At 43.6% G+C, this 25,593-nt stretch overlaps 2 protein-coding genes across 4 annotated transcripts; both read left to right on the forward strand.

The window, feature by feature from the left end:
• Positions 1–444: 444 nt before the first annotated feature.
• clcn7 (chloride channel 7) lies at positions 445–10,242 on the forward strand. Its single transcript, XM_019864433.1, has 25 exons — positions 445–691; positions 2,116–2,187; positions 2,662–2,727; positions 2,959–3,024; positions 3,170–3,302; positions 3,421–3,530; positions 3,602–3,682; positions 3,764–3,826; positions 3,912–3,995; positions 4,098–4,191; positions 4,586–4,650; positions 4,905–5,021; positions 5,125–5,179; positions 5,296–5,356; positions 5,891–6,032; positions 6,439–6,532; positions 6,657–6,829; positions 6,997–7,048; positions 7,156–7,283; positions 7,470–7,555; positions 7,643–7,778; positions 7,943–8,002; positions 8,116–8,292; positions 8,392–8,472; positions 9,051–10,242. The coding sequence occupies exons 1-25, from the start codon at positions 578–580 to the stop codon at positions 9,135–9,137; spliced, it is 2,397 nt and encodes a 798-aa protein (XP_019719992.1). The 5' UTR covers positions 445–577; the 3' UTR covers positions 9,138–10,242.
• Positions 10,243–10,350: 108 nt separating this feature from the next.
• On the forward strand, positions 10,351–24,525 carry arhgdig (Rho GDP dissociation inhibitor (GDI) gamma). 3 transcript variants are annotated; one of them, XM_019864418.1, is made up of 8 exons: positions 10,351–10,878; positions 13,648–13,835; positions 19,365–19,541; positions 19,901–19,984; positions 22,626–22,702; positions 23,498–23,561; positions 23,812–24,013; positions 24,108–24,525. In XM_019864418.1, exons 1-7 carry the CDS (start codon positions 10,757–10,759, stop codon positions 24,009–24,011), a joined length of 912 nt encoding a protein of 303 aa, XP_019719977.1. In that variant the 5' UTR covers positions 10,351–10,756; the 3' UTR covers positions 24,012–24,013; positions 24,108–24,525. The 3 variants fall into 3 exon arrangements, with proteins under 3 accessions (XP_019719977.1, XP_019719979.1, XP_019719978.1); XM_019864420.1 differs by lacking the exon at positions 10,351–10,878 and adding an exon at positions 13,216–13,395 and having other exon boundaries at positions 23,812–24,525; XM_019864419.1 differs by lacking the exon at positions 10,351–10,878 and adding an exon at positions 13,216–13,385 and having other exon boundaries at positions 23,812–24,525.
• The last annotated feature ends 1,068 nt before the right edge of the window (positions 24,526–25,593 follow it).

Genomic DNA, 25,593 nt, shown 5'->3' on the forward strand with positions numbered 1-25,593 from the left:
AAGTACTGTATCGTCTTATGTAGGCTTGATCGTTAAAAACGTCAAGATCCATAATCCATTGCGACTAGCGGACATTTTTGATCCGTCAAGCGGCCGTTATGTTGCATTCGTAGAAAGTGGGAAATCAGATAATCGCACTCGAATTGTCCCAGTTTCGACCTCAATGCGAATGTAAACAATAAATATTTCTGATTCTGGTCAATTGTTTGTTGTTCTGGCTCACCACAACACATTTTGCCCTCCAGCAAATCTTCATAATTCATTTTATTAATGTAAATCAAGGAGACCCTGTGTAGGGCGGCCTGGTGGTCGACTGGTTTGCGCGTTGACCTTACAGTGCAGCGATTCTAACTTGGCAACTTCTACCTCCCAGTTAAAACGGGTGCGCCAGTGCACTCATCCTGGTCGGAGTTTGGAAAAATCCGATTTACTCTGTTCCTCGAACGCAGCATTACTAAAGCGTCACGAGTCACAGGAATGACGGTCATGGGGAAATGAGAGGAACATGGCTCTATGTAACCGTTTATTACAATTCATGAAATAACACTGCAACCCTCGAAGGTACCGGGGGGCCGCCATGGCTAACATCACGAAGAAAGTGTCGTGGTCGAGCCGAGCAGACGAGTCCAGTGCCGCTGGCGAAGCAACGCCGCTGATAAACGGCTCCGAGAAACGTCAACACGACGGGGAGGTCCGTGCCACACAGCTATCATGCTAAGCTAACAGTTGATGAGGCTTCTAAATGCGTGTACAGTATTGTCGCAATGATCTATCGTAAAATACTTAATGCTACACATTAGCACCGTGTATTTGCAACGACATAGCATAGTAGCCAACGTGTATTTTTTGCAAACAAATTGTTCATCATCCCGTTACATGCTGTTTGTAGGTCTAAATATTATTATTAAATGCCAAACAATCACAGTATGGCGTGATGCCAGAAGACCAATGTAAACAAATATATTTTTTGTTTTTCTTTGCGTTTTAAAACGGTACATGTGAGCTACGATAGTAATATTTGGGCATTTAACACACTGGAAAAGTGCATCCCCGTCAGGTCACTAAGGCAGGCAGGGATTTCCTTTTTACAAACTCGTATCTATTTTTCTGTTTCATTCATGTTAGGTACGTTGTGACTCTTGTTCATCATGGCATGCGTGCGTATGCGCGCCCCCGGGTTATGCGTCACGTGTGGCAACGAGTCACTCGCGTCGGGCTTGGTTGCTTGAAAAGTAGATTGCAGTCAAAAAACGTTGGACACCGCTGCCCTAAATCTAAGTAATAATGACGACCTTAAACATTCACAAAATTACATGTAATACTTTTTTTTCATTTGATAATTTGCCTGAAAATAGATGATTGTATTCTATAAATGGTTTTAATGGGAGAATTTCTGACTTCACAGAAGATGGATGAAGGAATTTTTGTCTGAATGTGGGGCTTTTGCCAGTGGTGTGCCAACAGCATAGATGTGCCTGCCGGTTGCAGCCAAGTAGTGCTTAACCATTCCCTCCAATCACCCCCATGATCAACGAAAACCTTAACCAATTTGCAAAGTTCCGTATATTTCCATTTGTCATTGTCTTCCATCATACAAACTGGCGTAATTTAATTCTCTTAAAGTCTGTTCCCAAAGTGCAGCCAGTTGTCTTGATGTGTCTGTTCTACTGTCAACATTAAGTCATGCAAGTGAGAGGATTATTAAAAATCAATTAATTTTCATCAAATTAGTTGAGAATTGTTGACAATAAATTCACTAGTCACTGTTCATCTGCTACATTCCTTCTAGTCAGCTGTTCCGTTTACGTAGCAGCACTGGAAAATGAGGCGTACTTCCACCAGAACTATTCATGTCACTCTGTCCTCACTAAAGGTGGAAGCACACTCAACTCTTAGTGTTTTCGGTACATATTTTCCATGCTAATTCTTACGTCTGTCATTTAGACTGCTTAATTACTGCAGCTAAATAAATCCTGCTATATCAAGAAGTTTGATTGATTGATGAATTGTATTATGGTAATGATTCCCCATAATTGACTGTAGTTGTGTGTTGTCATGATGTTCAAAAACCATTTATTAACAATTGTATTTCTTGTTTATGTTTATGCTCCATAGCCTGGAGGAGGCGCTGTCTTTCAAACAGGAAGACTCAGCAATGTGGATTTAGAGGAGATCACATCAGATGAGGTGAAGTGTCACTTGGAATGTTCTTAAAGGGGAAGTCAAGTCAAAAAAATTCTCAACAACACAATGTTTATGCACCCCCTATTAGTTTAAACACAGAATTCAGATTTTTATTGCATTTGTGCAATATGTATAAAGCAGACATTTTTGCCACTTGCTGCCGACTGAAAATGAATGCCACGGCTCACCTGGTTTCAGGTTTTGGTCATGTGAGTTTAAAAAGTTGAGCTCTCAGGGCCCTCTGTCTCTCTTTCTATGGCGTCAAGCAATGTTAAACATCCATTTAGGTTGCGTGTTGAGGGCAATTAAATCTGGTCGGGGTTTGCAAGCCAGCGGTGCTTATGTACGAATGTATGCTATGTCATGGCATACTGTCATTTCCAATGTGGGATGATATATGTGAGGTGCAAAGTCACATTTTCAACATTCTACAGGAAATACACATTTAGAGAGAGTAAATCTGTTTCCCACTTGCAGGAGTCCCATCGAGGTCATCCAAAGGAAATCCCTCATAATGAGAAGCTGCTGTCACTCAAATATGAGGTAATATATATATTTTGGAGGGGGCGGGGCTGGATTCCTGCAACAATCATCCAGATGTTAGCAAAATTTACTTTTTGAATGTAATTGTCCTTTAGTAAGGTTAAATGTTCATTTTCCCTGTCTACATTTTATGATGGGGGCATAAGAATATCACCCTTGAATGATAACCAAAACAATCTTACTGACATATTGCATATTAAAAGTCTAAGGTACATTTCTTGGTGTGTTTAGAGTCTTGACTATGATAACATCGAGAACCAGCTGTTTTTGGAGGAAGAGAGGCGTATGAGTTACCTGGTGAGTGGGGTGGAAACCCCCGCTTGACTCACGCACACACGCACAATCATAAAATATATTCTGACAGCGCGCTTGTGCGTGGGTCTCCATATTTATGGTGGAAGAGGTGTGAGTTGACACGAATTGTCTTTTCTCATTGCTTTAGGGTTTTCGCTGTTTAGAGATCAGTCGCTGGGTGATCTGCGGCCTGATTGGCTTTCTGACGGGCCTCATCGCATGTTTCATTGACATTGTGGTGGAGCAGCTGGCTGGAATGAAATACCAAGTTGTCAAAGAAAGTATCCTGGTACTTCCTTGAAGATGCATTTCAATAAAAGCAGCGGTGAAGAGTCGATAGTTAAACATTATGATGGGCACATCTTGAGCACATTTTTCCTTGACCGTTGACCTTCACAGATATAGACAGGTTTACAGAGGTGGGCGGACTGTCGCTCTCTCTCATCCTTTGGGCTGTCCTAAACTCCGCCTTTGTCGTGGTGGGCGCAATCATTGTTGCCTTTTTTGAGGTAAGAGTCAGTTTTAAAATCGGATAAGAAATGGTACTCATCTAATTGCTTCCTCCATCCACTATATGAAGCCAATTGCAGCAGGAAGTGGTATTCCGCAAATTAAGTGTTACCTGAACGGGGTCAAGGTTCCGAGAGTGGTTCGACTCAAGGTACGCACACTTACTTGGGATAACCCATGAAAAGAAAAAAAAAACAACCTTGTATAATACATGTTGTGTGTACTTTGTCAGACTCTGGTGGTGAAAGTGTGTGGTGTTATTTGCTCAGTCGTGGGTGGACTTGCTGTTGGAAAGGTAAGAAATATTCAATAGCTTTCAGAAATAGGCCAATCAACTGCATTGTGATGCTCTGTCTCCCTGTTTTCCCACTATCCTACAGGAAGGGCCTATGATCCACTCTGGTGCAGTAGTGGCTGCAGGTGTCTCCCAGGGTAGGAGCACATCTTTAAAAAGAGACTTTAAGGTTGGTGTCGGCCATGGATGCACGTGTGTTGTTGTAACGCCATACTGTGCTTTTTGTTTTAATGACAGCGCGTGTTGAAAATATGTTGCTGCCTGTTTGCAGATCTTTGAATACTTCCGCAGAGACACCGAAAAACGAGACTTTGTTTCCGCCGGAGCCGCTGCTGGAGTCTCAGCTGCGTTCGGAGCACCAGTTGGTAAAATCAACAAGCTTATCGAAGTGGAGTTGGGCAATCAGGAAGTAGCCTCAGGTCTCAGAGGCATTTAGTGGGAACCAGTAGAGCCGCAGTTCATCCTGATCAAGCGTGGTAGAAGGTTCAAAGGAAAGGCGTGTGCCTATTAAGAAGTAATGCTGACATTTGTGAAAGATGAGCAGCGGTTTTAAGTACGCACAACTGCTGGCACTGATATGAGAAGCGTGAGAAACCGTGTTGTGGTGACTCATCTTTGGTGGCTCCCTGAACTTGACTTTTTGTGGCCAAAAGACTCTCTTTTTAAATGGAAATGCTTCGCAGCAACTCTTTTGCAGTCCGATCACCACAAAATTGCAATATGTCAAAATCACTGAGATTTTCTTTCTTGGGACAACAGGTGGCGTGCTTTTCTCTCTCGAAGAAGGCGCTTCTTTCTGGAACCAGATGCTCACATGGCGCATTGTAAGTCACATAAAGATCAAGATTTCCAAGTAGTAAAGTCTAAAATGATCACAATACCAAAGGTAGATAAAAATACCAACTGACAGTCATCCAATAAACAACACCGGTCAGTTGGCAGCCTCACACAAACATTTGGCCATAAATTGAGCTGCGTATTACTGTTCATGTCCGTGTTGGATGCATAATACCCAATAATTCCTTTTTTTTTTTTTTTAAATCTTTGCCCGTGTAACATCTTTCCTTTTCACCCGCAGTTCTTTGCATCAATGATCTCCACCTTCACCCTGAACTTCTTCCTCAGTATCTACCACAACAACCCAGGTGACCTTTCCAACCCTGGTCTCATCAACTTTGGACGATTTGAGAATGACGTAAGCACCTGAATTGCCAAAACGCCATGAACACAGATTTTTATTTATTTATTTTTCTATCAATCTGTATGAATGACGACATATAATTGTCTTCCTTTCACAGAGCGTGGCGTATTACCTCTATGAAATTCCCTTGTTCATTGCCATGGGTGCTATAGGTAACGTGATGTGATTCTTTCTGCATGCGTCGTCTCAACAATCAGTTTGGTTCCCGTGTGGAGTACAAAAGAAATGTCTTTTCAGTATTTTTTCACTGTGAAATTTTCCCATGCAGGTGGACTTCTAGGAGCTCTGTTCAACATTCTCAACTACTGGCTGACCATCTTCAGGATAAGGTAACCACTTGAACGGTGTCGTCGCATTAGTCGATGACGCACGTGTTATTGTTTTATGTCTGGAAGCAACAATAAAAAATATGTGCCCGTGCAGGGTACACTCTTGTTGTTTGCGCGCACATCACCTGGAATCATGTGACTGAAGTATAAAAATAGTCCAATGTCAGAACAGGTTTGATCACTCGGGATGTGAGGGGATTTCTTCAATCACATTCAAACTCATGTGAAATGGAAGTCAGCAAACACTTGACACTAGGGATGTCCCGATCACACTTTGTTGCCACCCGAGTTTTTAGTTTGCGATACCAAGTCCCAATCCTTGGCAAAAAGAGTGCACAATTACTGTACTTCGAGTGTAATCTTTTTATACTCATGACACGTCACACTTCGTCATCATCTTTGATTCATTTTATGGAAGTACGGAACCCTGGCTTTGAGTGCATGTTTGTCGTATAAACATTTTGCTGGTGGTAACACACTAGCATCCAAATATGGATGTGTGAAACCACAGCCTGATCTTGCGTGTGTCATCAGGTACGTCCATCGGCCTTGTCTGCAAGTGATGGAGGCTATGCTGGTCGCGGCGGTGACCGCGACGGTGTCGTTCACCATGATTTACTTCTCCGACGACTGTCAACCTCTTGGCCCCGAGCACACGGAGGAGTACCCTCTGCAGGTGAACGCCTGTGCAGAATTCAGCATTCTGCGGATGATCGTTGTTAAATCCAAAAACGGTGCTTTTGCCTCATGCAGGAAATTAAATCGTCGTGCTGACGGAGATGCAGCACCACTTCCTTTTTGTTATTCGGACTAAATTAGGTCACAGAGTAGTCTGTTAGATCACCTAAAATTGACATCTGACTCAGGAAGATGAGTTACAAGATATCCATTTATGAATAAATGTTTTTGCTTTTCATCTGCATGTTAAGGGGATATTAAAAGAAAAAAAACTAACCAGCGAACAATTGCGATTCATAGCGATAAATGACAAAGCGACTGTGTTTTAAGAGCAATTGAAGCTCGGATTGTGAAAAGCTGTATCTTCCTCTTTGTCTTCTCATATTTTCTGCACCTGCCTGCAGCTGTTCTGTGCCGACGGGGAGTATAACTCCATGGCAACAGCCTTCTTCAACACTCCAGAGAGAAGCGTCCGGAGCCTTTTCCACAACCAGCCAGGTAAATTGTTGTGATCGCTGTTCCTAAGGCATATTTGCTCAAAGTGCCTCAAGCCAATGCATATGACCAATATGTGAAGGAGAAAAAAAAAAAAGAATGTTGAATATTCCCGTCCCTCCTAAAGGATCGTACAATCCTCTGACGCTGGGCTTGTTCACACTCACGTACTTCTTCCTGGCATGTTGGACGTATGGCCTCACTGTGTCCGCTGGAGTCTTCATCCCATCTCTGCTTATTGGAGCAGCCTGGGGAAGACTGTGCGGAATTCTACTCTCTGCCATCTCGGCCACCGGATCGGTACGTGTGCACCGAGAAAGGACGTCTTGTTCTGCGGTGACTGTTAAATATTCACTCGTAAAGCCACACCTTTTTCTTCACATTTCAAATGGTTCGTAGTTGCGCAAATATGTAGTTGCAGAAAAATAGGACCCTAATTATAACAGGAATGTGTTTTTTTTTTTTAGATCTGGGCCGATCCTGGTAAATATGCCTTGATTGGAGCCGCGGCTCAGTTAGGTGGGTACATTTCACAGCTAATGGACAACGACACTCACCGGTTTTGCTTGATCTTCTGTCAATGCCTAAGGCGCAAGACTCTTCACCAAGTAGCCTTGTGTGTCCAGGTGGCATCGTTAGGATGACCCTCAGTTTGACTGTCATCATGGTGGAGGCCACGGGAAACGTCACATACGGACTTCCCATCATGCTCGTCTTGATGACGGCCAAGATCGTAGGAGACTACTTTGTGGAGGTACGCGCGGTCTTAGCCTCACTTGGCTTTGTTTAAAAAGTTTTCTTGGTGCAGTTGTCAAGTCAGTGTGGCGACCGATTGTATAAATGCTGTTGGAATGAAAACAAAATGGCACAATTACATCTTATAGACAAAACTATTTCTCAAACGCAGATATGAAAATATTATTCCGCCTTTTTCTGTCAGGGACTGTATGACATCCACATAAAGCTGCAGAGCATTCCCTTCCTGCATTGGGAAGCTCCTGCCACCTCACACTGGCTAACAGCGAGGTAAAAATCCTCTTAGCATACTGGAGATAACCACACCAGTTTCACGGTGCTAAATAATCTAATCTGAATGTTGTCATTTTTCTTCAGAGAAGTGATGAGTTCTTCCGTCACCTGTCTGAACAAGGTAGAGAAGGTGGGAACCATCGTTGACATCCTCAGCAACACATCGACCAATCACAACGGTTTCCCCGTGGTGGTGTCCCAAAGTGATTCTGGTGAAGAGGTATGAGGGCTTCTCGGTTGTTCTTGGTCTTTGAATGTGCTTCATAAAGCTCGTCAAATGTGACAATTGGGCTTGAATTAAAACGTGTCACAAAGAATCCAAATATTTCCAGTGTGGCTGCCGGCCCTCAAAATGAATCCCTTTGATGCTTTCCTTCCGTTCAGCCAGCAAAGCTCTGTGGACTCATCCTTCGCTCACAGCTCATCGTTCTTCTCAAGCACAAGGTCAGTGGCGTGGAGACGGCGAGGTGGCCCGTTTATTCGACGGGGTGTATTTTCACAGGCATCAGCGTTATGTTCAATCCATCGTCGCTAGTCCGCCTTTTGTGTTTTCGCAGGTGTTTGTGGAGCTGGCGCGGTCGCGGCTGACCCAGAGGAAGCTCCAGTTGAAGGACTTCAGGGACGCCTACCCGCGTTTCCCCCCTATCCAAAGCATCCACGTCTCCCAGGATGAGCGAGAGTGTTTGATGGACCTCTCCGAGTTCATGAACCCGACGCCCTACACTGTCCCTCAGGTAATACCCATCGGCGCATATCGTGTGGCGTGTCTGTCTGGAGTCTGCCACTTGGACGAAACGAGTGCAGTGAGATTCAGAGTGATGATTTGTTTGCAGGAAACGTCTCTTCCTCGTGTGTTTAAGCTGGTCAGGGCACTGGGCCTCAGGCACCTTGTTGTGGTGGATGATGAAAACAGGGTAAGCATGGGGAGTTGCCACAATTTATAAGCGCAAAATGTAAGGATACTGAATGTGTTTATATGCATGAGGAGGCTATATTTAGAAAATTACATGCATAGTGACATCAGTACCAATGTCGGGTGTGAAGTCTGAAACTCTTATAAAACAAGCCACAATAAATAACGATGCTGATTCTTAATCCCTTTTTTTAAGCAGGTGTCCACAACAATGCAAAGCACTCTACTGCCACCTATGGGACTGGAATGTAACATTGTCCTGTCAATTTAACGCCAGTTGAAATTTGCGACTGGGTTTAGTGGTTATTTATTTATTTACTTTTTAACATAGGAGAATATTTTTTTACAAGCATCTAAAGTTTTACACACCAGCCATGAAGCAGGGAGGGAGGAATTTACTGCCCTCTGGCATTATTGTTTGGCCTTGGAGGTTTGCACTCGACCGAATGCGCTCTTTCTTATTCCTTATTATGTGTTTTTATTGTGTTTTTTTATTTTTGCCCTTGGTAAACGTGTCCATGTCGATGTTAATATTTGAGATTCTGATTGCCTGAGCCGCTTGTTCTCTGTAACCTGCAGGTCGTTGGATTAGTGACCAGGAAAGACTTGGCTAGATATCACCTGGGCAAACATGGACTGGAGGAGCTTCAGCTGGCTCAGACATAGTGTTATACACGCACAAAAAAATGCATGCAAAAAAAAAAACGTGCCATAAAGCATCCCCATAGCCCATCGATGACAAGTGCCTAACGTGATGGTCAAAGAGGATTACCATGACAACCAAACACACCTGCAGGCAAGGGCTTGATCACCAAAGAGCCCGTGTGTCTTTGCCACACCGAGTGAAAATCATACAGTGACTTTCTCTACACACACGCGTTGTTGTCTCGAACAATCTCACACTACCCTGGATCACCAGAATTTGTTTTCACCCCTGAGGGTTGATTTTGTTTCAAGGAAAATCTTTGCACATCTTGACAGGCGGTAAATCTGTAGTGAAGTCATGATGATGATGATGATGATGATGAAGTTGTTGTTTTGCAAACTAAGTAGAGTTGAATAATTTAAACCCAATGCTTTTGTGTACTGCATTGATTTTAGATGTTACAATTCCACAGTAAAACGGTACTCAAAGGTTTTTCATTTCATGTTTTTTTCCTCCATTCGCTATGTTCTGTTGTTTTGCGCTGAAAGAATTATGTTATTTATTCCTTGTTTTAGTTTTTACGGAAAATGCATGAGAGAGACAGAAGATTTGGGTTTCATACAACTTGTCAAGTGTGTTTTAAAAACAAAAATGAAGTAACTGATTAGTTACCTTTTTCTGGCTGCTTGTGATGCAGTCTTTACTCTAGGTCTGGTACGCCCTTCACCAATTCGTCTGCTTCTCTCACAAGAATACTGTCAGGGGGAAAAAAAAGATCTACGATGTATTATAGATTTTTTTTTAATCACCAAAAGATGTTTGCACTGTGGCTACTACTGAAAACTAATGTGTGACCCAGGAACTGTGATATGAATGTAAGCATAGTTTATAACCCAAGCAATCATTACCCATTGATACCATGCAAAACTCAAAAATTCATATTTTTAATTTTTATCCTACTCAGTAAATATTGTCTGTCTTTTCATACTCTGCTCTGTTACCTTCATTTTTGTGCTTTGTGTCACTTTTGTGCTGTACAGTTATCCGTGTTAAATTTGAAGCCCGTGCTCTATTTTATATCTACTGGATTAGATTTGTGAAATAAACAACATGATATATTGTCAATGATTTGTTTAATGCACAACAATTGTAAACTATCCATCAATTTCAATACAGCTTATCCCAAACAGGGAGGCTGGGCTGGAGCCCGCACTAGCTGGTTTAGGGCGGAAGGCAGACTACACCCTGAACTACTCGCCAGCCAGTCGCAGGGCACACATAGAGACGAACAACCATTCACACCCACGTCCACACTCTCACTGAGTGGGAACAAATCACACACTATTTGCACGCAAGCCAGGCGAGGGTACCACTGACTAGTGACTACCATCAGCGACACACTTGTAAACTAAATCCAGGCCTCTCTGAATTGGTTCGCCTCATTCAGGCTGCCATGGGTGCCATTTTTTTCATGGCATTTAAACTTCACAGCCTTCCTGTGTATTGCTCCAGACAATGCACTTAAATCGCTACTTTTCGGTAACAGTGTAATTGGTCTCACGTGGTCTGTGGACTACAGCGTTGTGAATGATATTGACACAGCGAGCAGCTACTCAAAAGCTGCGAGCACATTTGTTTGATGCTTTTAAGTGCTAAACCCCGCACATTCCGTCATGGTGACATTGGCAAATCTCCACAAACTTCCCGGAAGAGCCATGAAGCAGGCGAACTGGCATCCAACACGGTTCTGAACAAGGCGTGGTATGTACTGTACAATGCTTTCTCACTTTATCGCTAACCGAAGTCTCCACAAGATGTCAGCCAAGATTTACTCTTTGCTTTGATTTGGGTAGGGTCGTAGACTACGAAAGGATCGAGGAGAGATCGTGAACATTTCATCAAGCACCATATCCATACTTATCGAAAGATAAAATAAAAGTATATTTTCCTTTTAAGTGTGGAACTGCCAACAGGTGTGTACTCCTCTGCTTACATTTGCTTCATTGGAAAGAGTACAATCAGCCAAAAATGACCAGCCCTTGTCTTGCAATCAAAATGCCCAAATATTTACATAAAGTTAATACATGTACTATCAAAGAAATGTTCTTGATAGTACGAATATTTTTTTAAACAATGAAGTCTTTAATGCCCTGAGGTACCTGATTGGCTTTGTTAACCCTACTGAAAACATTTTTGGATCTTATGACCAAACATGTCCAGCTTGCCAATTTAGCTTGTAAAATAGCACCAAAAATAAAAAGCTGAGCTAAGGCCACTTGGTATTGATATGCAGTACAACTGACTTAGTAAGTAATCAATACCAGGCGGTCTTAACTCAGCTTTTTATTTTTGGTGCTATTTTACTAGCTTAAATTAGCTTGCTGAACATGTTCAGTTTTCCAGCTTTTACCCAAATTTCAAAACCCTGCATGTTGGACTGACTGAACCTTGAAAATCTCAGTACAACGCCAATAGTTGTTTGTCTAAGCGTCCTGCAATGACTGGTGAGCATCTCTTTAGCTCAACCATGAGCTTAAATAACCACAAGCGGTGTTGAAAATGGATGGATGGAATATGTACGGTTCATTCCGCTTGGCCTGTGTCGGCATATTTCCCCTGTGAAGTCTTTCACATACGATAGACTCCTTTAGTTGGATATTTACCTTTTATTTTCATGTTACAACCTATACGGGATTTTGCCCCGTGTTGGTACTTTAACAGTTTTGTCCCGTTTGATGAAGAAAATTGTGATAATGCACAGTTAAGCCCCAGGGGCCTTTACACTGACACACTCTTTATGACACCATGCAGGCTGCTGAGTTCAGGCATACATTTTTATAGATGGGCCCCCCACCTGGGACCACTGCTGCCTCTGATTTATATTTCCATAAAGCAATGGGAATATAATAGTTTTATGCCCCGCTCGCTTTAAGACAGACAGGAGAGAGACTCACTGCTGCCACGGACAGGCCGATTGATAGAGTGAGACTGTTCTATCACATTTATTTTTGTTGTCGTTAACCATTTTAAGATATTGGTTTAGCACATAGTGGTTTTAAGGCGACACTTTCATTGGTGGAATCTGCCCTCGTCTTCAGTTTGGTTTATGTTTGCTCTGCACTTCACAGTGCTGTTGTATCTCGACCACTAACTAGGATTTTCGTTGTCAGCGGTGTTGTTGTTTTACACAGGGCGCGCGCCATCCCGATAAAGAGAAAGCAGGATCACCTCAATTCCGCAGAATGCTTTTTAACAGAATTTGGTGGAGGAATGCAGGATGGGCTGCATGTTGGACTTTAGCAGAGCCACCTGCAACATATTCTTGTAAAGGCAGTTTTTGAATTTGACTTCCCTTTTAAGCATTCTTGAATGTTTTGAAATAAGAACAACAGTTAAATCAGCCAGCATCACAGAAGGGATTGAATTTGAATTTGGAAATTCCTTGGTATTTGGCTTCTTTATTTTATTTTGTTGTTCAAAGAGTAGAAACAAAATGATACCAAATTGTAGTCGCTAGAATTTGTATTCAGCTCACTAGTTTCTCACACTTCCTAATGTCTTTGTCATTTTTTTCCTTCTTTTTATCTCAACCTCCCCAACAACCTCATTCATCACCCTGAATTGCTTTTTTTTCCCCTTTCTTTTTTTAACAACATAAATTTGAATCCCATCTGGCTTCTGTTTCCCGGTATTAAATATAGTCGCCTATCCATTTTGCTTCTCTATATGCACATTTGGGAAAAGCCACTCTCCTAGTCTCTGCTTAACAAGAGACAAAAGAATAATGTTCGATTGCCTAGTGTCAGAGGTAACCCCCCCTACCCCCCCCCACGATTTTTGAGGACGAAAATAGGAGGATGAGTAAAGAGTTGTGGGTGCACCAGGGTGTGGTCACCCCAAGGGAGATAGAGAAGATGTGGGATGAAAAAAAAAAGACCGCCATGACGGGGTGACAAATGGCTGGACGGATGGAGAGGACACCTCGCGTGATAATAAAATATGGAGAGGCAAGTCAAAGAACGCACGAGTGCGTGAGAGGGAATGAGGTGTAAAGAGGTGTGTGTGTGTGTGTGTGTGTGTGGGCATGACATTGGCGGCACAGCGACGAATCGATAGCCGGCGTCTGAGTATCACACTCGCACTAAAACACTGCAGACAGCCATGCTGCGGACACGCTAAATAGGATCTTGCACTTTTGATTTGGGCTGTCTTTCTCTTTTTTTTTTTTTTTTTTTTTGGTCACTGAGCCACACACAAGGAAAGAAGCGGTGGGAAGAAGTGTGGAAAGCTCCCTCACCCTCCTTGCTTACACCATTCTCTCTCTCTCTCTCTCTCTCTCTCTCTCTCTCTCCCACACATCCCCATCACATCCACACCCAAGGATAACCTCCTCTGCCTCTCTCTCCCTCCAACATCAATCCGCTTTCCTGCCAAAATCCCCCCCACCCCTTCCTGGCCCCCCTCCTCTCTTTTGTTGTATTTGACTCCGAGGTGGAAAATGCACGCCTGACCCAGTTCTTTTCCTTCCAGCACTTCAGTGGATGCTCTACTTTTTTGCGGGGTCGGCTACCTGTGGAGGTTCCCCGCTTCTCCAGTTCTTCCCTACCCAGTTGGCACGTTGGGCGCAGCCCGGCACGGAGGCAGCATGCTGCGATTGGACGCGTGTGAGTTTGGGGGTCAGGTGCTGGAGCTGCTGTGGCTAACTATGTGCTACAGAGGTGAGGTCATGGAAGTGTGTGAGTGTATGTCCTCTCTTTAACTAGCACAGTACAAACTTGACTGATCCAAGAAGATGTATGATGATGTGTTCAAGTCAACTCGAGAATGATGTTTTATTTGCCGTTTAGCACGTGCGTGTGCCTGCTTAAAGGGAGTGCAGAAATGCTCTCGGTGTGAGTTTGTGCGCGCGTGAGCGTGCACGCGCGCCATATGTCTCAATCGTGGCGGGCGTGGACATTTTTATGTCCGACATGAAACGCTGCCAAGACAAGCCAGAGATAGCAAATCAATAGCTATTGATCACATGTGTGTACGTGCATATATGTGTGTGTGTGTGTGTCTCCCCCGCATCATTATGGTTCTGCTCATACAGCCAGATTCATGTTTCTTCACTTCACACAACCTTGAATCGTTTTCATGTGGGGAGTTGCTTTCTTACTTCCAAAGGGATATTCTTTCATGCGCGAGAATAATTCTTTGTGTGCGTGTGTATGTGTGTGTGCACACATCTGATGACATAGCGTATCCACCACACAAATGATGTCACCAACTTCTGAAGCCGCTCTGAGTGTGTTTGTGTGCGTGCCTGTGTGTGTTTGATGGCCTCTCTGCAGTAGTGCTGAACAAGTGACAGATGGCGGAAGGTTCCGGGGGTTTCCCCGCACACAGGTGTATGTGCGGGGACTTTGAGGTTTATGACAGATGAAGACAAAAGGCTCTTAAGAACGGGGAGAGTGAATAAAGTCCTCTGGATGTCGAGAGAATGTGACACTACAGAGAGAGAGCTCAGCCCTTTCATGAGAAAACTCAACTCGTCGTCAGAAGTGACACAATTTGAATAATCTGTCGCATGACTTGTGTTGGGTTTTGCTGGGTAGCACTTGGTGAGTCGTGTGTTATGTCAAGTCAACCGCAAATAACATTCACTGGAAATATTACAATTTCTACAACCAATCTGTTCTAGTCAGACACCCAAAGTCGCTTGGGATAGGCCTCAGTTCACTTGTGACCCGAATAAGGACAAGTGGTGATAGAAAATGGATGTACGCTGAAAAAAAATGAATGGATGGTTCCAGCTTCATTTACTTTGCTTCAACAAACGTCATTTATTCAGGGTAGCACAGTTTATTTGTACAGGTTCAGTAAATGGAAACTAACCCTGGTCAAATTCACACCTTTTTAGCTTCAGTAATATCCAAAGTCTTGTCATCTTGTACCCACGGGTCATCGTATTGCCAGAGTTATTATAAACGTCTTTGCATACTGCTGTTTGCATTGAAAGCTGTGTGCCCGCAAGGCTTTGTGTGGCCGCACGGAGCCACTAAAAGCCATTAGCTTGCAGTAAAAACCTCAGACATGCTTTTGAAGACGGCACTTTTGAGACTGAAGCACAGATCATTTCATTCGGTGGTTATAACTATCGTGATGCAGCAAAAAGAAAAAAGAAAAAGCCTTCGATAGTTTCTGTTATTTCTCCCAGTCAAGCAGTCCGAAGTTCCTTCCATCCCTCTTCAACCTGTCTTTCCTCACACCGAGCCCCACCCTTCTTCGCCTGCCTTAATCATTTTACATCATAACAATGCCCACCCGCTCGTTTATTTCCCATCATTTTTTTTGGGACCTCATTTTCCTCTCTTACTCCCTCTTATCTCTTGGATTAAAAAGTCTCACCTCCACAATTGACTCATTAAATCCTTCTTTCACACCGTCGCTCATTCACACAACAATATTTGCCGACTTTCTGTGAAATCCAAAAGCAACTCCTCGTTTTTAATGTTAAATTAACACACAGATGCGGTTCCGAGACCCCGAGGGACTCACTCAACACGTGATTCAACATTTTAACGACACGGTCCCCAGGCACTGGCTTTGTCTCGCACAGGTGTCGCTGCGAAAAAAAAAACAAATTTAAACACCAAGTGAGAACTCGCCGCATTTCCTCCCCGCTCGTAAACAGTATCGACAAGCGCGCCATAATAATAAAAGGGTATCGAACGGCGCGACGGTGTTTTGAGGTTTGCTGTAATAAAACAAAAGAGGCTGGGGTACGTCACTCATGACACGCGAGTGTTCGTCGTGTGTCATTCGGAGCCTGGCGAGTTGGGAGTGCTGACGTAGCCGCCGGCATTCAGCAGATCGATCGCGGACTAGTTGTCGCGTTGTTTCGGTGAAGGCCACGTGACTGCGAAGTACACCCACTCTTTTTAACGTCATATCCGGTCGAGCTGAGCATTTTAGCGCTAAAAAGTGGTTGCTGTTTCTTTTGGAGCTTTGAGTTTCTCTTTATGTCTTTTCGGTTTGTATGTGAATGCACTGTTTTGTCCCACGGGCCTTTTTTTTTGATGGTTTTAGAACACAATCGTGACGCTGGGCCTCAAAGGACTAGAAAGTAGAGAGAGAGGAAAAAAAAAGTCATACCAAAACACCAGTTGGGAAATACATTTTGCGCTAGCAAAATGAGAACCGAATTTCGATGTCCCAATTTGCTGTAAGATATTCATTTTCTGTTCAATCTGAGTTCAATCTGAATCCAATGAATTTTATTTTTTTTAAATTGGCGCTTTCCTTTGGATTATTGTTTGATGCCACCGCTGATGGGTACTAAGGATGGTCAAGGGAAGCTTGATAATAATTATTAATACAAAGAATTCTGCAGAAGAACAGCTCTGGCTATTCAGTACAATATGAGCAGTGCAATTAATCAAGTCAAATGGCCAGAGGTGACTCAACCAAGCAAATGTGATCCTATAAAACATGATACACTACATTATTGCATTATCGGTGCATCTTATTGTGGTTAACTTGACACCATTAGTTCAAATTTTTAATTAAAATATTGCCTGCACACTTCATGAATATTTTTATGATGGTGACAGATTTAGTCTGGGGAAAAAATGATATTATTTCCAATGAGGAAATTTGTTTTTGAATTGGAAATGTGGACATGAATGTGGATACTTTTAATGTGTGGCTTTGCAAATAGTGTTCCATCGTTTGGCTTTCTCATGTGAGCATCATCTGCTCGTCTCCTCCGCCTGAAGCCATCTGTTGCCTGCCAAAGTCTTCTGTTGATTTTTACACAACATGTTGATTTAACTAAAAAAGCCGGCAGCAACACTCACTCAGTCTTCCTAATTTGTCATGCAACCAAGCGGGCCTCCTTCTTGGCTAACGCGACTTGTGTTGCTGCGGTTTGGGACAGTCATTTCGATACACGTGGGTGCAAACGATGACAACTTCAAAAAAAAAAAAAGATTTGTTTTCTGCACCTGGAATGTACGCATAGGAATCCACATCTCCACCTAAATAATTAATACGGGAGTTCTGTCTGTGCATTTCAAAGTGTATCTTTTGTTGTTGTAAAAAATTAATCAAATGCGACACTTTCCACAGTTCACCATCCACTGACTGGACACTTTGTTTGGTATACATGCAGACCGATGAGATCTAATTCATGAGCTGGTTGCACAAAGATATGAATACTTCAATTTGATAGATTTTTATTTTCACGTAAGACCATTTTGCAAGCATTTGTACATATGTGAATAGCTTCATAAGTCCACGTTAAAACATACCAGATGGGATTTCTGTATAAGCCTGCTTTTTAAAAATAAATGAGAAGCGGGATAGTCCGCGTTCCAGGTCAGCAGCCTGGAGACCAAAGAGGAGAACATTGTGATCGTGGCTCTCAGACACATTCACTGTGCAGAGGGTGTGTGTGTGTGTACCCTCAGGTCCGAGTGAACGGCATAAATGTTGGTGGGCAAATCCTTTCTGTTACATTCATAACTGAGTTGAATTCCGACAATATTTAATGATGTAATTGGCTTTCACCGTTTGTATATGTTGATTGGTTTTCTTCTTCGAGGACCCAACTGGAATTCAACACATACATTGTTATGATTAAATTCGATTTATTTCAGTCATTCGGAGAGAGATTCAAATCCCTGAACGTGTGTTTTAGGTTGTGTTTACCCTATGGAGAGATACCAAAGCCAGAGTGATATCTTTTTATATCCATTTGTCAAAGTTTGTCAAAGTCTGTTGGATCTCACAGTTTAAAAAAAATAAAATCCATTGAAATGAGTGACAGTTTCTGTCAAAAATAGAAAGCCGACAGCATTTAGGTTTTTATTCTAGTTGTCCGCCTTAAACGAAGCTCATGAAATTCAAACCAGTGTGTAGCGTTGGACAGAAATCAGCAATTCAGTCAGTTTCCAGATACCACGACCAGGAAATGTCAATCATCTTGGATCTTTATGTCTCATCCATTTGACTGACAGGTGATGTGCGCCCCCACCCTCTTTCCCTCACACTCAACCCCCCCGCCCCCCTTCGCGACCCTGCACATGACACTGGGTGTTGAAATAGATGATGGCTGCCTGGATGGATGTTTTATTACGTCCAGTGAAAATGAATGTCGCCAAGAGCGTCCGAGGAGAAGCAAAGGGAAAGCGATGACGTCACCGCGAAGGGAGTTGAAAGCGTTGCCACGGTGACGGACAAAGGCGAGCGCGTTTGGCTCAGAATTGGGTGTGGCGCTGCTGTAAGCGAGCGGCGCAGGGCCACACATGCACGCGCGTGAGAGAGAGAGAATATGTCGACTGCGTTTTTTTTTCCAAGAGTCATCACGTGCATTCTTTCACACCTTCCTTGCGCCTGCATGCGCTTGTTTGTGTACTTCCTGTCTTCCAATTACCTCTCGCCATCGTGAGCTGATGTGCGATGACAGTCTCATTACAACTGACAAAGCAGAGTAAACAGCGGCTTGCCTCAGCCCCTGTGGCACATGCGCCGTATGAAAGGCGAGAATTTATTCCTACTTTATGGGCGCAAAAGATCACTAAAAGAGACTAAATTGGTTCTCGGTGCCAAGACTCGCCAAGAATCTCACAAGGAAGTGCGTTGCAATGTTTTGCAAACACTAATGATGGCACAATCACTGAAACAGTAAAAGGAAACAAAAAAAAACATCACAATATCCAACTTGTTCATGAGGGATGCATAAAAATGTTCCCTATAAATATGACGTAGTCCTATGAAATGCTGAGAATGAAATGCACGTCATTTATTTATCTATAAATCAAGATGTATGCATTGCGTTGCACTGAAGGAAAAGGGACACATTTAGCGCCTGACAAGTTTAATCAAATCCATTTCAAACATATACATGACATCAACATATGTGATAAACAAAACATGCCATTATGGACCTCACAAACTTTGCAAAACGATTGATTATCAGGAAGGAGGTGAGTTTTATTATTTGCTGTCGAGTATTCGAGTCACGCGGGGCAGTAGATTGTAAAAAAAAAAAAAAAAAAGATCACCCAAAAGTTGTGCGGATGTTGAGATTGAAGAAGTTGATGAAAGCGTTGCAATGGAGAATGTGGGTGTTGGTATTCAAATTGAGCAGAGGGTGAAGATTAGGCTGGGCCCTTTCCGATGAGTCTTTTACAGACACGTACGTTTTAATATTTCACTCACACCATGTGCTGATCTTCGTCCTCATTCCTCCTTTGCGACAGGATTCCTGATGGACAAGCGGGAACTGCCTTTGGAAGAGGAGGAGGAAGATGACAGGAACCTCAACTACAACCCGCCAGCTCACAAGACGTTGCAGGAGATTCGGGAGCTGGACAAAGATGACGAGAGTTTGGTGAAATACAAGCAGACCCTGCTGGGGACGCGACCCATGATGGCAGGTGTGTGGATGCGTGCGCTGTGTGATCAGCGTGCATGTGCGAGGAAAGCCGGTGGCCATGTTACTGCAACTCGAATTCAATCAGTGCAATAGCTCCCATGCATAGATGCAGTTGAAGTCATTGAGTTCCGATTACACACACACACACACACACACACACACACACGCACACACACTTGCTTGCTCAGCAGCATCTCATATCACTCAGCCAGGCTGACAACTGATACGAGAACAACAACACAGACCGGAACGGAACCCAACAACATCACACGCAGTCCATGTTGGATTCGTGTCAGCACGTTTTCCATTTTTATTGCACATCAAGAAAATATTGTTTTTAATAAATGTGATATTCCGCAGATTTCTCAGGCCCAAACGTCCAAGTGACCAAAGTCACCCTGTTATTTGACGAGCCCCCTGGAGCGATCGCCATCAACCTAACAGGTACACGCGGCGCCAAGTGCTTCCTCAGTACTTTCGACCGCTAACTCTGCGCTGCCGACATGAACGCACAAATCGTTGGGCTGCCCCGGAGCAAGGCATCTGCCCAAGCTGTGCTGCATTCACGAGCGCAATGTCTGCATTGGGTGTGTCCGAAGCGAGAGAGACAGAGAGAGAGACAAGGAGGGAGAGTGAGAGCGAGAGACACAGCCAGAGAGCACAAGTGAGAGGGCTAAATGTTTGCTTAGTGGGCATTATTGACATTTTCCCTTGGGCACAAGCGGAGGCAGCGGCTAGGGAGGTTCATGCATGTATTCATACACTCTGCAAGCGTATGGATTTGCTTGCAATAGCACTTTAGCATTCACATTTCCTGTCTTTGCAAAGCAGTAACAACTTTGGATGAAACGCTTTCCCGCCATGCAAATGGCCACATCCAAAAGTGCATCTTGTCATGTGGAACGTAATGTTTGCTGAATTGTTCAATCTGGAGACAAACGCGCTGCTCCCTCCGGATGGAAATGATACAGAGCCGCCGCTCTCAGCGCAATATCGTGCAAACAAACCGAATGGCCGTGAATTTTTTTTGTATCGGTGTGAAAACGGGGAGATTTTGAATTTTTTTTTTTTGCTTTCGCCTACGAGCAAAAAAAAAATGTGCGAACTCAACTTTGCAGCAAGTGACAATTTGACACATCGTGGAGAATTCTTCCATCTGTTTATTCCCACTCCTGTTTGAAATCTACAATCAAATTAATCACGCAAAAAGAAAATTACACATTGTGTTTTTAAAACAACTACAAGTCCAATTAGCCTCATGCTAACAAACAATGCAAAACACCATCGACGGACTATTGAGTCAAATCAGTCTTGCGGTGGCGCAATGTTTAAGGCAACACATTTTTGAACACAATCGGAGGCACCAAACATGTAAATAGATAATACAAGAATACACACAACCTTATATTCTTTATCCTCTGTGAAGAACGACTAACAGTACAGCAGCTTACTGAGGTGTAGGACCCCCGGTATTCTTCTCATCTCACATTCCTGTTAAAACCCCATTTTGAGGCCGCCGCTTCATTTCCGCACAAATACATTCATGCGTTATTGCGGGTCTGATGATGTGCACCATAAAACAAGCATGCACGCCTACGTTCTCCAGTTATTGGGAATTGTTGTGTGTGGATGGGAAAAACTCGGGTGCGAGCTTTGCCGGTATTGCAAATATGAGGTGCACGTGAGCAGTATGCGCGGGTGTGTACGTGTATGTTCCGCGCAATATGTCTGTGGGATCAGCTTGACAGCGTGACCTATTTTCTCCGCAGCTTTTCTCTCCTCCGCGCCTCACGGGAGGAAAAAAAAAATGTATGGAGAGCGAGGGAGTCGAGGGGAGGAGTAGCGCTTGACTAAACGTGCCACAATTCGTCTCATAGTCGAATAATTTAATTCTTTGGGATGAGAACTATTGGAGCAGTGATTCAGGAGGTCGAACACGAAATAGTGGAAGAATAATGAATGTATGGTTTGACTTAAATGCCTGAACGTGTCACACGGACATCTATTTTTCATGCGGAAGCCTCCATCACCTGCAATGCCCTCGCACGTTTGGCCTGATGCGCGGGCGTGCGTTCGTGTGCCAGTGCGTGTGTTCCCAACACATCCCCGCTGTTTTTATTAGGCTCATTCCGCTATCGTACTTCCTGTTTCACTGTCCATTAGGAAGCACTCAAGACCAAGGCTCCGATTTAAATTGAGATATAAAAGGATTAAGCAGTGAGTCCATTTCGGATTGCTTTTAAGACCTCTCCTCTCCTTCGGCACAAAGCCATTCAAGCACACAGTGAAACAAAGTTCACATTTTTTTTTTTTTTTTTTTAAATACAGAAGAAAAGAGAGGTCTGTCTGGCTGTTGTAGTAAATAACAAATCTACACATCAGTAGATAGCATGTATGACTATAAACTCGCCATCCATCAAACTTCGAGGGTTCACAGTTTACCGCTCCAAAAAGCATGCATGTAAACATACACACGCACCCAAAAACAGGAATTCCCTCAGTAAAATTAAACACATGCTAATTGGTCCCATGAGAACCATTTCAAGATGGACATTTTCATAAATGTATAAAACCCTCCCGGACGCCCAGAGACGGTTTAAAAAAAAGTGGACCTGTCCGGGCAAAAGAGGACGTCTGGTCACCTTAAGGCAGGGGTGGGCCATTTCGGAGTTACGGCTTCCCTCGGAGGGCCGGTGCAAAATCTCAATGTTATTTATTACAATTTGACATTTCGGAACAGATTTCAGCAAGAATCATGAAAGTTGACACACATGATTTGCTCCTGCGGGCCACATAAAATGACGTGGGGGGCCGGATCTGGCCCCCGGGCCTTGACTTTGACACCTATGCCTTAAGGTAACCCCTGCCTCACAACAGGAACAGAAATTAGGCCTGGTCATGATAATAAATGTATTGCAATTGAGCGGTGGACCTAAAGTACGGCTGGGCTACTCAGTCAAGCTCGGTCACTCTTGGGCTCATGTGATCACGCGGTGACTCACCAGCATGTGGTCACGACTATGACGTCACTCCTCTTTCCCAGTCTCTGCGCTTTCACAGCTGAGGTCATCATGTGTTTGTCCAGGAGACGTTCACAGCCCGAAGGAGAAGACATTCACTCTGAAGGAAGGAGTCAAATACAGGCTCAAAATACACTTTAAGGTAAGAGGAGAGCCACGCTTGAGCGCTAAAGGTCAGCCTCCGTGTAGCTTATGTTGTGCTCTTGAACGCAAGCACCTATAGCTGCGCAACCGTGTTGACACCTCGTCGGATCTCGCTGTCCTACAGCAGCTTCATTTCATTCCAGTGAAAAAAAAAAAAAAGGCAATAAAACAATTTTATGTGATGGGGAGTTGAAGGGCGGCGGGGGCGGCTAACAATTTTCTTGAGCTCAATGCCAATAATATCAACATTCTGAAACATTCAGTTGAACTGCCGCAGTCACATTTTTTTTTTTCTCAGAGATGGTGTTTATTGTAGAAGCGTGTAATATGTACCCGAGCAATATAAAGCCTCCTTTGGATAGATTCAAGTGCTTTTCTGAATAGTTTTTGCTCTTGTGTATGCATCCTCTTGACTCTCCACATTGTGCTGCATTCAATCAGGGGTGTGGAACCTATCAACCGTCGGAGCAGTTACAACACAATTCTAAAAAGCAAAACAAAACACCCTCATGGGAACGATCACAAAAATCCCCAAAAGATTTGATCGAGAAATATTCATCCAGTGCTCAAAATCAGGGACTACAGTACAATTTATTCATTGTAGTCTGAACACAAAAGCAATTTCCAGAAGTTGATGACGATTCGACTATAATTATTGTTCATTTGAAAGTGTGTGTGTGTGTGTGTGTGTGTGTGTGTGTGTGTGTGTGTGTGTGTGTGTGTGTGTGTGTGTGTGTGTGTGTGTGTGTGTGTGTGTGTGCGCGCGTGTGTGTGTGTGTGTGTGTCATTGCAGGTGAACAAAGAAATTGTCGCTGGCTTGAAGTACCACCATGTGAGTTTCAGAAAAGGATTAAAAAGTAAGTCATCAGTTTGCCGTTGCACGAACTCAAAATCTGCCTGTACGATATTTTGCAACAAATCTCCGAATTCACTTCACGGGGTGCTTAACCCTTTCATGCACCCCGTGACCTGATAACATCATCAGCTGTCCACTGTAGTAACCGCTGTCCCCGAAAGGGTTAACGGGATATATGATTTGATGAATGCGGAATTTGTTCGAATCGGCCGTTTGTCTGAATTGTCCACACCCTCCCTTTGTGCCCGCAGTGGACAAGGTGTCCTACATGATGGGCAGTTACTGTCCTCGTGAGAAGGAACACGAGTTTGTGTTCCCGACTGATGAGACGCCTCAAGGCTTGGTGTCGCGCGGCCTCTACCAAATCGAGTCCCACTTCACCGACGACGACAAGAACGCCTACTCCGCTTGGGACTGGAACCTCGAGATCAAGAAGGACTTGGATGACTAGAGGTGTTCCGCTTCTCCTAACTGCCTCATTTTCTCACTCGTCCGCTCTCCTCCCTTTCTTGAAGAAAGTCTCTTTTTCTCTTGTCCCCCCACAAAGAGCGTCTTTGTTAAGACGGGACGCTTGTCTCCTCCCCTTAGCCGCATCTGACGTACGCAATTCTCTTAAAAACACAAACGGGGACGTTCAGAGAAGTGTAGCTCCTCTCCTCTCCCTTTGTCTCGCATTTGAAAAAAAACATTGTGTAATATCCATATCGTAAGGCTTCGGGAAGCCATTCGACCCCCCACTTCCCATCAAATAACGTCACTCAGCAACCGCGGATGCGAAGAAGCCGCAAGCAAAAAGAGAAAATCTGTGGAAAAATGAAGAGATGCTATTGTTGCGCTTGTTTTCCGTGGCCTGTGTGGTCTGTTTCGATTATTATGTCATCAATTTTGCAAATCGGTGCATCCAGGTGCAGCACAAGACACCACATTCACATTTAATGGCATCCAAAAGAAATGGAAAAAAAAAACAAAAGGCAGAGACTCGCACAATAACCTCTGTCTCAACGTGTGTGCTGAAATATGAAGTCATTTTACAATTAGCTGCCAGAATTAAAGGTCATTATTCTTCCGAAACCTATTTAATATAAGTGAGTACAAACCTTGAACTCGCACATGATGGGAACCGCTTCATGATCTTCCCGAAGGAGGAACATTTCGGGAAGCGCTATCGTCATAATGTCCACTTTTTGCAACACGCTTCGCTTCGAAAGCAGCGGTTCCTTCAGGACTTTGTGAAAACTTTTTTGGGGCCGTAGAAAGACTTCCACCAGTTGGACTGTGTATAGTGTAGAAAGAAATGCATGTTTAGGATTTGATACTTAGCTCACACTCACATTAATGTCAAGGCGGCAAATGCATCGCGAGGGCGGTCTAGGACGTGAGATGCGAATACGTTTGCTGTGAACGTAAACATGAGCCACAATGTTAAGCCCACCGGCGTTATCAGATCACATCCAATGCGAGCGCTGTATCCAAAATTCAGCTTTTGCCCCGCCCCCTTGCCCCCAAAAATCTCAGCTCACATCACATAGAGGTCTGAATTTAACAATCCAATATATTATTCATGATATTGTAGTTGAAGATGACAGTGGCGGCACTCCGTAACGTCAAAATAAGAAGCGACTCGTTCTGATTTGATTCCGCTCGTCTGCCTGACATTGGTGAGTATGGAGACCATTTTTTTTTGAGATGTACTGTATAGGAAACATCCATTCAGGTGTGATTTAGTCATCGCCAGACTCGTGCGTTAGACAGGATATTGTCGTTATTGATGAACGTCATGAACTATGAATTCATTCAACTTGTTGTAATTGAAGAATAATTGTAAACGTCAGCTTGTTTGGTGTTGCATGGTTTAATAAGAGAGTATCTCTTTGTTTTTATACAACTCAATTGTAAAGTAAAAAAAAACAACAACAAGAACAACGCTGTGGCATCTCCGGATGTCGAGGCTGACTACGGAGATGGTGCGCTCTTCAGATGGATCGTCTTGAAAGCAGGGCAAGCTGAACAGCAGCGGTCAACGGAATTGTGTA

The sequence above is a fragment of the Hippocampus comes genome, unplaced genomic scaffold (assembly GCF_001891065.2).
Source record: "Hippocampus comes isolate QL1 unplaced genomic scaffold, H_comes_QL1_v1.1 scaffold433, whole genome shotgun sequence".
Taxonomy (NCBI): domain Eukaryota; kingdom Metazoa; phylum Chordata; class Actinopteri; order Syngnathiformes; family Syngnathidae; genus Hippocampus; species Hippocampus comes.